At 48.5% G+C, this 14,432-nt stretch overlaps 1 protein-coding gene across 4 annotated transcripts in view; it reads right to left on the minus strand.

The window, feature by feature from the left end:
* Positions 1 to 1,918: 1,918 nt before the first annotated feature.
* Nup214 (nuclear pore complex protein Nup214) overlaps positions 1,919 to 14,432 on the minus strand; it is a 356,899-nt gene continuing 344,385 nt past the window's right edge. For all 4 annotated transcript variants that reach the window (XM_055063139.2, XM_055063141.2, XM_050195519.3 and 1 more), the window contains one exon: positions 1,919 to 2,209. In XM_055063139.2, the coding sequence (XP_054919114.1) occupies positions 2,164 to 2,209 (46 nt within the window). In that variant the 3' untranslated portion in view covers positions 1,919 to 2,163. The remainder of the gene's footprint in view (positions 2,210 to 14,432) is intronic.

Consider the following 14,432-nt stretch of genomic DNA (forward strand, 5'->3'; position numbering starts at 1 on the left):
GATGCATTGAAAGGTCCGGCAACAATTTTGGGTCTATCTCTCAAGAGTAAATGCGCAGGTGGTCCTCAGAGGAAAACAGCGGTGGCGTCAAAGGAGTGGAAGGAAATCACGCTTCCTGGACTACCCTAATCTATCATGACTGCAACCCTTCACGCATTACCGTTGGGACGAATGCACGTGCATGACACGGCATTTTACTACCTGGGCCGGGTTGCGCCATCCTTACGACAAAGGGCTCATTGATGAGACACAACTATGACTTTTTTTGTCATATAATATCATGACTTGGCACCTGCCGCACGAATTACATTGATGGCGCGGTCGCGTGATCAAGACGTAGGCTTCGCGACTAAACTAAGCCAAGAATGACAGGTGCACACAAGAAATCCGTCATCGAAAACCACCGCCTCCTTCGCAAAGCAGATTTGGGACAGGTGGGAGAAACATTTAAGTCGTCATAGCTACCGCGCCAGGTTCCGTTGACGACCGTTGTGCAGCCGTCTGTGTACTCACACCGCACTCTGCGCAAAGCTGCATGGCAATGAGCACGGAAGGGTCGCTTTGTCGCCACGCCTTGTTTCGGTGCAACACGAGCTGGACAGTAGCTAGCAAGCCCATAGGAAAATGTTTTAATGAAAGGGCAGTAAGCGAATAAGCGAAGGGAGGTGGCCCGCCAAGATGGCAAAGTCCTGATATCCGGCTTCAGAGAAGTGACGTCACATTGATAGCGCCAAGGCGCCCTGTGTATTGTTCAAAGGAAACGCCCTGTTGCGGCACCATGGTCATACGGTCGTCACTGAGACGCACCCGCCTCAAGCTACCGCGATTCACAACACGCTGTTAGGATACAGTAGACAGCGCCGGCAGGAACGTCACTAGGATTTATGAAAGACAAGCGATTCGCGTTTCTACACATGCGCCCTGCACGTTTAACTTCGACGCATAGGCCGTTTTAGCTTCGCTCCATATCGGAAACGCAGAGCTGCACGGTAATGACCGCGCCCTTGTCAGCAGTTAGGCGCTATATAGAGCCAAATTAATACATCAGCGAGAAAGAAAGCTCGCCGGCGCGCAAATAGTGCCGCTCACATACGCCTTAAAGCCGTGCTAAAAATATAACCCTCTTTTAATAAAATTGTGATAGTTAGATTGTATTGATAGAATTTAGCGCACACCTATTCGTCCGTCGGCCCCCACCAAAAAGCTCTACCCACCGGCGGCCGCCCCTCAGCCTGCGGCTGCGCGTACGGCAGCGCATGGGATACAGCGTCGAGTTGAGGCTCACCTTAAGGTACACACACGCTCCAAGTGCTCGCGCCGACTAGGCTGGAGTTCGCATGCTTACGTGGCATAAGCGGCAGTGGCAGCCTGCAACTGAAGCGCTCCCGAGATGTGCGGCACTGCGCTGCACGCAAGCCAAGTTTGTCGAAGGAGACCGCACTGCAGCACTGCCGGAATAAGGGCACGCACCTGCGTCCTGCAGTCGAAGATGCCGCGCGCATTAGCCTGCGCCGAGAGAGACGTCGCCTGCATGCCTTCAACGCCTTGAAAGGGACGCCCAGGAGAGCGTTGAAGGCCGGCGCCTGCCGTTTCTCTGGTGACCGCGCACGTAACACGAACCCGGTGGAGAAGATCGCGCACGGCGAGTACATGATCCGCGTAGCGCCGGCGATTGCGGTACGAGAGCGCATGCCAACGGTGCTCCGCAGCAAGGAATGGAATTCGCTACCTCAGGAACACAACCTGGCTATTCAGTCCCCTAAGGATTGCTAAAGTGATCAAACTGCGCATTCACGCCGCTCCTTCCCCACAACTCACCAATCTCGTGAACCTCGTAAAAGGTTGCTGACAATAAACGATTCTCACATACATGTACAGTTAGCACCTGAAGTTGCGAGCGAAGCAAATAACACTGTGATTGAACCAGCTTTTTTTATTATTTCATCATTTAAAACGGTACTACCGGTACATCACAGTTCAGACTTTTCTCTCGTCCAAAATGAAAATCATTGTGAAGACTGTGCTCAGAATAGATGCTGCACAGAGCACCACTTTCCGTGCTATTGTACGGAGACGAGCGAAACTTGCTGTAAGCATTTGACAGCAGGACACCGCAGCAATGTTCCATTCACGTACATAAAAACAGCGAATCTCTGGTAAACTTCAGTTGCGCCACTGAGAGAAAGCTGGTGCCGCACTTGGTTGGCCGCTGCAAATGGGGGAGGGAATGAAAAAGAAGAGAAGGTTATTTCACATACGAAAGCTCTGCGCTAGTAAGGGAACAGTGAAAACATCATAAGCAGCCACTCACAAAACAGGACTGAAGTGTACATACCTTGGGATTTCACCTATAAAGTTAGAATTAAAAAGATAACAAACAGCCTAATCTACTCTTAAATGTTCTATGCGTGCGACAGCATAATAGTCGACTCTGAAGTTAACGAAATCACACGTGCAGACAAGAACTTAGCTAGACCGAACATTTTGTCAAATCGAGGTTTTTATGTTTTACCAGCGCAAATTTTATACATATCCACAAAAGCCCTCTTGCCTGGCACACTGTAAACGGAATATATATATATATATATATATATATATATATATATATATATATATATATATATATAGACGTAAGGTTAATAAAAAAAAAACAAAAATGAAGCGTCCAGGCCCATTATGCGGAGCCACGCGAGCTAAAGGTCGGCATTGCGCGAACGTGAGGCATCGTGTTTATGGTGCGGCAAGGTATTTTTAGTCGTGAAGACCATTGTCTGACACGACGCAAGCCACCATAGAGCCCCCCCTCTCTCTCTTTCAAACACACGCACACATAACAAATAAACAAACAAACAAATAAATAAACGGCGGCCATGACTTTAGTGGAAGCACTAGAGTCATGAGCTTCCACGAAACATGACACTTGGTCGTGTAAACGAAGCGCGATCACGGACACGAAACAAATTTCTTAAAGCGAACCCTCCCGGACTTTCCTGGCCGTGGCTGCTTGACGAATAGCTCACACTTCAAATTTAAAAAAAAAAAAAAAAAAAAAACGAAAAAAAAAAAAAAAACGGATCTGACGCAGTGTGGGAATTGACGTAAGCGATGCTTTCTGTGCTGTTTGCTTTGATTGACGATAACTAGCGTTGATGTTGACGGCGAATATTTAATTTCTTCAACGTTTAGTCCAACACGAAAGTGGTGAGTTGATGTTAAACGTTACCTTGCGTGCATCACTGCTGTTTGCCTGCGGCGTAGTACACAGAACACAGAGGGGGCTGTGTTTGCTTGAGGCGTTGTTGGGCGCCATACTTCATAACCTCCGAGAGGATTGAGCATATTCATTGCCTCACATGGCATATCGCATCGTGGCTGAAGTATTAAACTTGAAATGGATTATGGGGCTGTACGTGCCAAGACCACAATCGGATTACGAAGCAGCCGTAGTGGCGGGCTCCGGATTAATTATGACACTGTGGTGTTGTTTAACCCCTTAACTGGCAGCTCAACAATATTGTTGACCTTACAAAAACATCTACTAACACTAGACAAAACCGAACATTAGTCTGTGGCTTTCAATTTAGATTTATGTATCTGCTCAACAGTGGTATCCACAAAAATATCGACCGTGAGCAGCAGCAGATGTTTTGGTGACGAAACTTTTAAGACCTCGTCGTTGTCTTCGTAGCGAACGCGGTGGTCATATTATCGTTAATGCGAATTTTTTTTTTCCTTTGTTTAAGAAAGCTTTTATTTTTTTTTATCCATTGATGTGCATCTCAAGAACACACATTTACCTTGTCAAAGGCAGTGCCAAACACAAGTTTTCGAATTTGCCTTTAACCCGCCGGTCAACAATATTTCCGACCGACCGTATGTCACTTAGTTTTAAGAGAAACCCTTTTATATTTATATGTAATGTATTTGAACAATAGGAAGGAGAACTAAAGCAATAAATACAATCTAGGTGAAGTCTTTCTTATCTTGCCAGTTAAAGGGTTAACGTGTCCCCGAATCTAAGTGCAAGGGCGTTTTTTTTTTTTTTTTTTTTTTTTGCCCCCGTCAGAATGTAGCTGCCGCGGTCGGGGTCAAACCCGCGACCCCGAGCAACGCCATAGCCGCAAAGCTACCGCGGCGGGCACAGAAGTGTTTATTTGACGTGTGACCGCTTCCGTAGTGTCGCCTAGACCCTACGGTGCGCTTTAATGCGGCGCTGCTACTGCACGCCCAGTGTAAGTTGGCCGCTTGACAAATTTGTATGATGTTTATTTTTCAGAAATAGCAGAAACGTACAGTAATGTGCACTGAACTTAAATTTATCCCGTTTGCCCGCTACCGCTGTCGTCCTTACGCCAGAAAGATAAATAATAGAGGGTTTTAGAATAGGGGCTCCAAATAAATAGCGTCGAAGCCACTGCGCATGCGCGAGGCGCAAACTGCGTTTGGGTTTTGCGTTGGGAACGCTATTTCACCGATTTAGCGGGAGCCCAAACAGCGGCCCCAAAAGCTTTGCGTCAGCACACATGGCGGCACCCATCGAAGCGAAGGCTCTAACCTAGCACCAAACTGGGCTCGATTCGTGGTAACGCGTGAAGTTCGCAAGCTAGGAGAAGTGACTGCGGTTATCACTTTTTCTCAACTAGCGTGTGCTATGAAGATTTATTCATTAGACGTCGCTGATTCCGAATTCGATTGTGGATTTTATGATTTTATGGCTCGTAGGCCTAACACGGCTAAGCTTGGCTGGTGAAGGCACGTAAAGGGAGTTTGCTCAAAACTAAGCGCAACTAATTGTTTGCTGCTTACAGAATAACCTTTAAATTGTAATTAAACGCGAATACACGCAAGTCAAGATTACTATTCCTATCATAAAATGGTATATTTTATTTAATTATTTCTAATAGCTTTTCTTTGACGCCGTAGTGGCGCTGTCGGCGCAAGACGCTAACCGCAAACGCAAAGCCCTATTCTAAAATTCTTCACTCCTGCGTGCCCCAACGCTAACACCTGCAAAGCTATTTGGGACCCCAAACTATTGCTATTGGGACCCCTATTCTAAAACTCTCTAATTACGTGCCCGATGGTGGGATCGAGCCTCGGCATCCCCAGCACAGCAGCCCGATGCTTAACCATTAGACCACAATCGCACGTATACTGCTATCCTGCCAACGCCAAATAACTTTGGTATGATCGCCGCGCGCGTCACATTGCGAAGCACGGGTTTCTTTACGCAACAGACGCAGGAATGAAATTAACAAATTTCTGGCATTTGGGGGCATGATTAACCGCTTCACATAGATTCCAAGATATGCGTTAGATCTGAATACTACTGCTACTACTACTAAATTGCTAGCTCTCCTGTAATTGAGAATAGATGTAAGCATGAAATGGCATCCGGTAAAGCAGATTGGTTGAAGACGTTACTAGCCACAATCTTAAAATAGTTGTAGTGCATGCTCGCAACGGCACACCCCCCCACACTATACTGTACACTGGTCCATATGGACGCTGCCCAGCTAGAAGAAAACCGGCTGAAGGCGGCTCGACAGGCAGACAAATACGCCAGGTCGAAAGTGCCCACTGCTCAGCTAGAAGACAAGCGCCTGAAGGAGGCGCCACGCAGCGTGGCGCCATCTCTCGAGGCGACGCAAAACCCGCGTCACGGAACTCACGTACCGCTGGCGTTCAAAAGAGCACAGGCAACCCTGTCCTCAGCGCAAAAAGATGACAATGAAGTGTATGGTGCCCTGTACCTATCTGCCCTTTGAACGTCGCTATTGGAAATGGCAGAACTTCAGCGTACTAGAAGTTACAGCTTGAGTGATATTGTGAACACAAGGAAAAACTCGGAAGCAATATTTTTTGTAACTTGTTTGGGCAGTGACTTGCGCATGTAATGCGGTCCTGTACAAAGGGTTGGGGGCCAGAGACCGCTTTTTCTTAAGTTTTGTTCTCGTTTGAGTGCCAGGATAACGGCTCTGGCGTTCCGCTCAAGGTCACTTGAAGGTCACGAACAACGGGAGCTAAAAGCATTCCAAGCTTCATATTATTATTATTATTCCCATAGATGCGTAAACTGTTATTCGTGCCGTCACGCGAAGGCCGTGTTCGACTCGGGACACGGATTGGCTTGTCGTCCGCTTCTTCTCGCTAAGGTGGAAACGGGAGAATGCATGGAAACACGGCACCGCGTATGCAAGCTTTGCCGAGTAGAGGTTGTAAGAGTTGAGGACTTTGGGATGAAAACTTGGAGGTTTATTTACATTATTTACAGTGAGACGACCAAGAAATTAACAGTCATAGAGTCATTACGGGCCGGCAGCAACTCGGACGCTGCGGCCCGTGGCAAGAAGCTCGAAAGGGATCAATGAAGGAATGCTCTCTTGCTGCTCCCAGTCTGTGTCTTTTAAGCCCTTCGGTGTCTCGAAATCACGTCTAGTTCGGCCAATCGGCGAGCCCGCTCAGGTGAAGCCATTTTCGGCCAATCGGTGAGCCCGCTCAGGTGACGCCATTTTCGGTCAGTGGTAGGCGCCCGTGCGATTGTGTCGCACCCGGTGGAGAGGGTCGCTCCTTGGTCCCCAATTGTCCGAGTGCTTACTTCTCTCTGCGTCTTGCCTTCCCGGTCTGCAACTACCGTGACAAAGGCGGACGGGGGGGGGGGGAATTGCTGCCAGGGCTTCACGGTGCATTACACCCGTCTTGTTCTTGGACCCACGTTACCTGGAACAGTGCCAGGCTCTCGCTTCACTTTCGGGAAGAGTCAAGCAGTGAATAGCTCCAGATACGGCGTACGAGGTGGGGGCCGCCAACTTGCTTGCACGTGCCGCGCCTCGGGAATGCGGTATACGTGCTTCTGCGCCCCTTAATTAGCTGTGGCGCGATTCGATGTGGTCTGGTGAACTCGAAGGAGGCTCAGGAAATGGTCCCGTATCTAACAAGGTGTGCAAAATCACGGGCAAAAACAAGCACCGTGTCTCGTTCACTACACGAAGTCTATCATTAGATCCTGCTTCGCCCAATGTATCTTTATACTCGTCTGTCGCTCAGCTCACAGAACTCGGTGTCTCTTCGCGCTTACGTCATTCGTAGCAACCAAGGGACTTGAATCCAGTCTCATCGAAACTTGTTTTCGTTCCGGTTCAGCAAGAATGGCTCATTTCCGGTTGGAAATGTATGGATGAAAAACTTCGGAGACGGTGGCCAAACCTGAACCGAAAACCGTTTTTTTTTTCCCTTTTCAGGTTCGTTCCCGAGTGACAAATATCGCAACGTTCTGGTTCCGTTGAACTTCGATACCGTGCTTGTATCCCCCCATACTGCATGAACAAAGCGCGTGTAGCCCAGGCGCCTATGAGTATACATGTGCCGCGGGTACATAGAAAAAAATCCGCCTCCATTTAAACATGCGAAAGTGGATGCACAGCGAAGCTGTTGCCCACGCTAGACAAGTACTCCCACTCCAACTGATGTTAGATGACGTTAGAAAAGCACCACCGCCACAAGCGAAGTACGTCACGCGCGCGGAAGTGCAGCACACACCCTCATTCTTCTAGTCCCTCCGCCAAGCGAAAGTGCCTTTTGAACTAATTGAATTTCTCAAAGTAAATTGCGTGAGAAAATTTGTAAAGTACGACTTACACACAAGCTGCAGACATGATAGCTTCGGATTGCAATTCGTATATACAAGAAAATATAATTCTGTTACGCGGAAACTCAAACACAAAGCCCTTTTCCAGCTGCCCTTTGAGGTATGTCTGAGTGGCCGCAGCCGTTAGGTGACGGTACTGTTTTTGGGTGAGCACGGCACGAGGCACGAAAAATCGCGACCAACTACACGCTCAGAAAAGTTTACACCCTTTGAGTCGTATCTTGCCACAAAACAATAAACGTCATCTGTCTTGTCCGCATTTCCTTTCTTTAACGCTGCGAGCCCGGTACTTCCCAGTAACGAACGGCATATGCGCGTTATAAGCATGACATAGCGTTCCCGACAGGAAAGTAGCGGGCGCGGCGGTTTCAAGAAAGGAAACGCAAGCAAGGCAGATGACGATTATCGTTGTGTGGCAGATATACACCCCAAAGGGTGTACCTTTGTCTAAGAGTGTACTTGCGTTTACTTTCTTGAAAACGCTGTGCTCCTTACTTTCCTGTCGAGAATGCTCTGTCATGCTGATAATGCACATGCCGTTCGTGACTTGGAAGTACCGGGCTCGCAGCGTTAAAGAAAGGAAATGCGGGAAAGACATGACGATTAGTGTTGTGTGGCAAATATACACTCCAAAAGGTGCAACTGTTTTTTGAGTGTTCGTGCTGCATCTCGCTTCAACGTGAAATAAGCGGCGAGAACACAGCGCACACGAAGCCAGAGGCTCTCGGCGCGCCTAGACTCTGTACTGACAGCAGATCGCTTTCAAAATAGGACCCGTGCCGCCGCGTCATACGCAGCCGCCGCCGCAGTATAACGCCCCTCTGCTGCCTTGCGCGTGATGGAAGACGGCGCACTTCCTCCCTTGCGCGCGCGAGATCGAGCAATAATCCTCGGCTCACCTCACGCTTTCACTCGTACGACAGCATAGGCGCGTGGCCGCAATGTTATCGCACTTGGACATATACGGAACATCACGGCGACAGCGACGGTGGACGTTCGCCTGCAGTGTCCACATAATTGCTATCGCAAGAGAGAACAATGCTTTTTCGCCAACGTCCGTGCGGGTCGCTCCCGCGATGGCAGTAAAGTGCCGTGCAATGCACGAATACTTTATGAAATTGAATGGCACTATAAACCAACTTAACAAAGCCCAAAGAAGGAATGAAGTACGCATAATATGTAATGTCCTACAGAAAAATAATAAACGTAAACGTTTTAGTTCAGTCGAATTTTGTTAAACTGACGTTGATCTATTTCACCAGTTAAAGGGACACAAAAGGCAAATACTAATTCAACATGCACTGTTAAAATACCCTTCCAGAAACCTTGCAGCGCTTATTACGTGTCAAGAAAATACTTAGTTTACGAGAAAATTGCACCTGAAGGGTCCGCATACCGTTAGCGCAATTCAAGTCACCCTCCCCCGAGCGGGGGAGTGGTGAGGTTGCATATGCCATCAGTGCCCTTTTGTTCCGTCGGTGAGTAAAGCGGCACCCGACAGAGGGCGCTACGCTTTTTTGCTCAATACTGCTAAATTAGGTGCCTCGATGCGCGAGCGCACCCTACTGCTCAAAAGGCAAACGCGGGGCCGTGGTGAAACCGAGCCAGGACAGAGCGTTCTACTCGCCGCTGCAGCTGTTCTTGATCAAGCAGCGTAGACTACTTGGGAATTTCGCGACATCACACGGGCGTGGCATCCTCTGCTGCTTGCAGTTTGTGCGAGTTTCGCAAACCAGGAAAAGCAGCATAGCACTACGCGACGACGAAATTAGTGAAACACGAAAGAGCGGGCGGCACAGAGAGGAGAAAGGCGAAACCTTTCGACTGTGGCGTCGTAGTCAAGGGTAACGTCAATCAGTTCTTTTTAATGCGAAACGATTATACGCCTCATTACGCGAAAATCCGGCGTTGTAGTCTGCGCGTGACCGAATGATGGTCACAAAAATGGCCGACGGCAAAGAGCAAAACCACAAAAAAATAAAGTGACGTCAGGTTCCTGTAAACAAATTATTGCTTTTGAAGAGAAAGTTGGATAAATTTCGGTCTGGGAGGAAAACGAACCCTGGCCTCCGGAGTGGGAGACGAGCACGCTTCTCCGACACCACGGCGGCTCCACGGTTCTCGTTGACTAAATGCATGGAGGAAGGAGAAGGATACGAGGGAACCAGAGGGAACTGGGCTGTACTAGACAATGGCTGAGTGGACCGACCGGCACTCTCCTGCCGAGGCGCCGCGTGTGGAAAAACGGTGCGAGGGCGCTGTGGGCGAACTGTATTGGGGCCGAGACACGCTTCGCGGCATATTCCACGTAATTTCGCTACGGGCGCTGAGACCGATTGCGCGAGTACGCTCTTATAATGGTGCTTCATTTTAACTGCAAATTTATAGTGACACCTTTTTGTTACGTATACATATTTGAGGCATGGGTTATTCAACATGACGTCTTCGAGTTCGCTGTCGTTGTCAAGTGTGTCGTCTGCTGGAACACGCCCAGTTTTTCTCAAAGATCAGAAAGTCTGTGCAGTAAATTTTTTTATGGTTTTACTTGCATTGGCGCGGTCGCGACCCTTGTCGGCCGGAACCAATTGTAGTTTTAGCCAGGTTAATCTCTATTTTCAACATTGCTTTCCTAAAAAGCAGCACGTAATTTTTGCCACAGAGGCCTATCTGCAACATGAAGCTACGGAAGGAAATTTTGTTGATATCATGTCATTTTATGCACGATTCTTGTTGGTGGAATATGGTCAATGGTCAAAGAAAACAGTATTATAGTGAAATAAATCTGGTATTATTAACTGCGCGGCACGAAGAGATGCAGATGACCAATGCAGTTGTGGGTACATCTAATGTTGAATTCCAATGGCGGAGTCGGAGCAAGTTTTTCTGCTCGTTTCGGAGCAAGTTTGTTCCAATGACAGAGTGAGGGCGGGAGTAAGGTGTTCCAATGAGAGAATCGGAGGGGATTCAGAGCGGGAGTCACTCCGTGGAGCAGAAAAAGATGCTCCGCCAAAATCGGCGGAGTGTACCGGAACTCTGCGTGACGTATTTCCTTTACCACGTTTGTCTGCTGGGTGGCGCCACCGGTCACGACTCGCGAGGAAGCAAAAGCTGCTGCAAGCTTGGCGAGATATCCATTCCGCACTTTTAAAAAAAACAACAGGTGAACGGCGCTGAAGAGAGAAGTGACCGCTGCGGCGGTGCTGGGAGCAAACAGCGGAAGGAAATGACAACACGCAATGTACGCTGGGTAACTCGGCGATACAAGTTCCGCTTCCGCCTTGCTCCGGCGGCGCAGGTTGTGTTCCACTCGCGGATTTGGAGGCGTTGCTCTACGCCAGAGTCGAGTGCTCGCTCGCGGAGTCCGTCGGCTGCTCCGACTCCGCCATTGGAATTCAACATAAGGGTACATAGGCACATACATCCACGACATATACGTAAGAGAAAACGTATCAGATATTCTAAATGCACTGACTGAAAAAGTGAAAACTCCCGACCGGAATAAGCGTGTTTCTTTTAAAAGCTGCACCAGCCCTATGTGAACCAGTCGACTTTCCGAGAAAAGGAATCAACTGGACGTTAATATGTACAACAGTGTTAGGGACAAGATATTAGAAAGTTTTAGAATAGGGGCCCCAATATTTTGGGGCCCCAAAGAGCTTTGCGGGTGTTAGCTTTGGGGCACGCAGGAGTGAAGAGTTTTAGAATAGGGCTTTGCGTTTGCGGATCGCGTCTTGCGCTGACAGCGCCACTACGGCGTCTAAGAAAAGCTATTAGAAATAATTAAATAAAATATACCATTTTATGATAGGAATAGTAATCTGACGCGTGTATTCGCGTTTAATTACAATTTAGAGGTTATTCTTCAAACAGCAAACAATTAGTTGCGCTTAGTTTTGAGCAACAAACCCAACTTTACGTGCCTTCACCAGCCAAGCTTAGCCGTGTTAGGCCCACGAGCCGTAGAATCCACACTCGAATTCGGAATCAGCGGCGTCTAATGAATCAATCTTCATAACACACGCTAGTTGAGAGAAAGCGATAACCCCAGTCACTTCTCCTAGCTTGCGAACTTCACGCGTTACCGCGAATCAAACCCAGTTTGGTGCTAGGTTAGAGCCGCCGCTTCGATGGGTGCCGCCATGTTTGTTGACGCAAAGCTTTTGGGACCGCTATTTGGGCTCCCGCTAAATTGGTGAAATAGCGTTCCCAACGCAAAACCCAAACGCAGTTTGCGTCTCGCGCATGCGCAGTGGCTTCGACGCTATTTCTTTGGGGCCCCAAAACGTTTGGGGCCCCTATTCTAAAACTCTATTGCCTATGTACTCAGAGTGAATCGAGGAGACCGGGAAGTCTTTTTACCAATGTAACCTTCATGGCTTGTCTGGCGATCTCCTTCAACGTGCCAGCAGGCGAAACGAAGTAGAAACATAATAGTATAATCGAATGGTATTTGCTATTCAAATCGTATTCAACTTCAGAATTCACTATTAAAAATTATCGGATAGCCGTCTCCGTTCGAATGTAACGCATAACAGCACTTTTGAAGACTCGAAGGTGAGGGGTCGATGCAAGTGGGGACTCTTATTCCGAATGATTGTGCTGCTAGAGAGTCGTGGCTGCTGCGCAGAGGCGCACCAGTTCCTGAAAGAATTAACGCACGGGTGCTAATTGGTTCAGCTGAACAAGTTCCTAGCTGTCATTCAATATAAACGCCCCGTTTTGGGGCAGCCTGTAAATCTGTTAATTTGACTAAGGCAAGGAAAACATTCTATTGACAGTCATGTCTGCAACCCATTAAACTGGTTGGCCAATGTGGTACCACACTTATTTTCTTCAACGAACACAGCAGATCTACAAATAACTCTACGTGTATGTGAGGCATGCCGTTCCTTTAATTGCTTTGATATTGTACTTAGGCAAGTGCACCGCATAACTGAAATCGGCCGTTTATAATCCAGAAGTCGCTTAGTTGAGCGGACGTACAGTTCGGAACGGCATTACATTTAGGTATGACATGCAGAACCTTAAAAAAATAAAGCCGAAGGACATCACCTACGTAGCCGCCTACCACAACTTGTACGTCGCGGAAGAGAACAAGATCAACACGCTCATAAGGAAAACGTACAAGATAGCCCTGGGCCTCCCGGAATCGACGAGCACCGAGCTCCTGGCTCAGCTGGGGATATACATTAACACCCTGGAAGAAATAGCCGAAGCACAACGCATCTCGCAGCTCGAACGCCTGTCGACCACCACGACGGGTAGGTACATTATGAACACGCTCGGCATAAAGTACCACAACCAGCACGGCCAGAAAATGCAAATCCCCAACAAAATCAGAGATACCATTACGGTGGCAAACATCCCAAGAAACGTGCACCCCGATTACAACCGAGGTAGAAGAAAGGCAAGAGCCGAGGCTCTGCTCCGTTCATTCGGCAGGGAGAGAAACGCGCGCTTTGTCGACGCAGCCGAATATCGATTTTTGGCCGTTCGGATCCGAATGGCCAAAAATACACCGCCGTAGTCATAGACACAAACTCCAAAATCAGAACCACATGCAGTGTATACACCAAACACTCGGAAATAGCGGAGGAAGTAACGATCGCGCTGGCCCTCACAGAACAGGAATGCGAAGTCGTACTAAGCGACTCGCAAACGGCAGTAAAGAATTACGCCAATGGTAGAATTTCCAAGGAAGCCCTGTCCATTCTGGCCAAAGCGGGCAGATCCAAAACCGCGAGCTCGAGGATCATATGGTTCCCCGCGCACGTCACCACGGAAGGCGACGCGCTCCCGAACCTAAACGAGACGGCGCACCGGACGGCGCGAGACATGACCCGCCGCGCCGAACAGGGCAACGCCTCTGGCACGATAGCGAACGCTTCTCGAGCAGAACGGGACAGGCTCACCCGATACAACGACATAACCAGTGCATATCTAAACGCCAGAAGGATATACCCACAGCCGAGTCCCGAATTGAACAGGAGGCAGGCCGTCGCCTGGAGACAACTCCAGACGAACACCTTCCCTAATCCATTCCGTCTGAAACGTAACTTCCCAGATAAGCATCAGGACGACACGTGCAAATTGTGTCAGGAAAGACCAGCAACACTCAAACACATGCTGAGGGAGTGCAATGTAGTTAAAGGAAGGATGGCAGTTGCTCCGGAGACCCTGTCGTCGAGGTGGGCCGCCGCTCTGCGCAGCTCAGACCTCGGAATCCAGACGTGAGCAGTCCAGCAAGCCCGTGAGGCGACGTTGAGGCAGGGCCTTGACGTTCCCCTGTGGGAGACCTGAGCCCGGGTCGCGTTAAACCTCGCCGGACGTACAAGAAAGTTGTATCCATCCATCCAAAGACGCAGCTACCTTCTTTTTTTTTTTCTTTCTTTAAACAAATTCTGGCGTTTTCACCACCTGGGTTTCTTTAACGTGCTTCTAAACAAAGGTACAAGAGTATATTACGATATCGTTCCCATCGAATTCCGCGATCTGGTTTGAACCAGTGAGATCGAGTTTAGCAGCGCAACGCCATATCCACTATGTAGCCACTACTCAGACTACCACGCCGCCTTTCTTTTCTTTTTTAAGCATGGACTGATAAAAATTTTCACACGGCTTACGGGCCAGAGATCAGCATATACAGGGTGTGCCAGCTAAGTTTAGCCACAGTTTTAAAGAATGCGAATGCCACGTAGCTGGACAGAACTAAGGTAATGTTGTTTGCCGTCGCTTGGAGATACTCAAAATGTTTTCATTCCGCTTAATTAGATAGTCATAATTA

This window comes from Dermacentor andersoni, chromosome 1, assembly GCF_023375885.2.
Source record: "Dermacentor andersoni chromosome 1, qqDerAnde1_hic_scaffold, whole genome shotgun sequence".
Lineage (NCBI taxonomy): Eukaryota > Metazoa > Arthropoda > Arachnida > Ixodida > Ixodidae > Dermacentor > Dermacentor andersoni.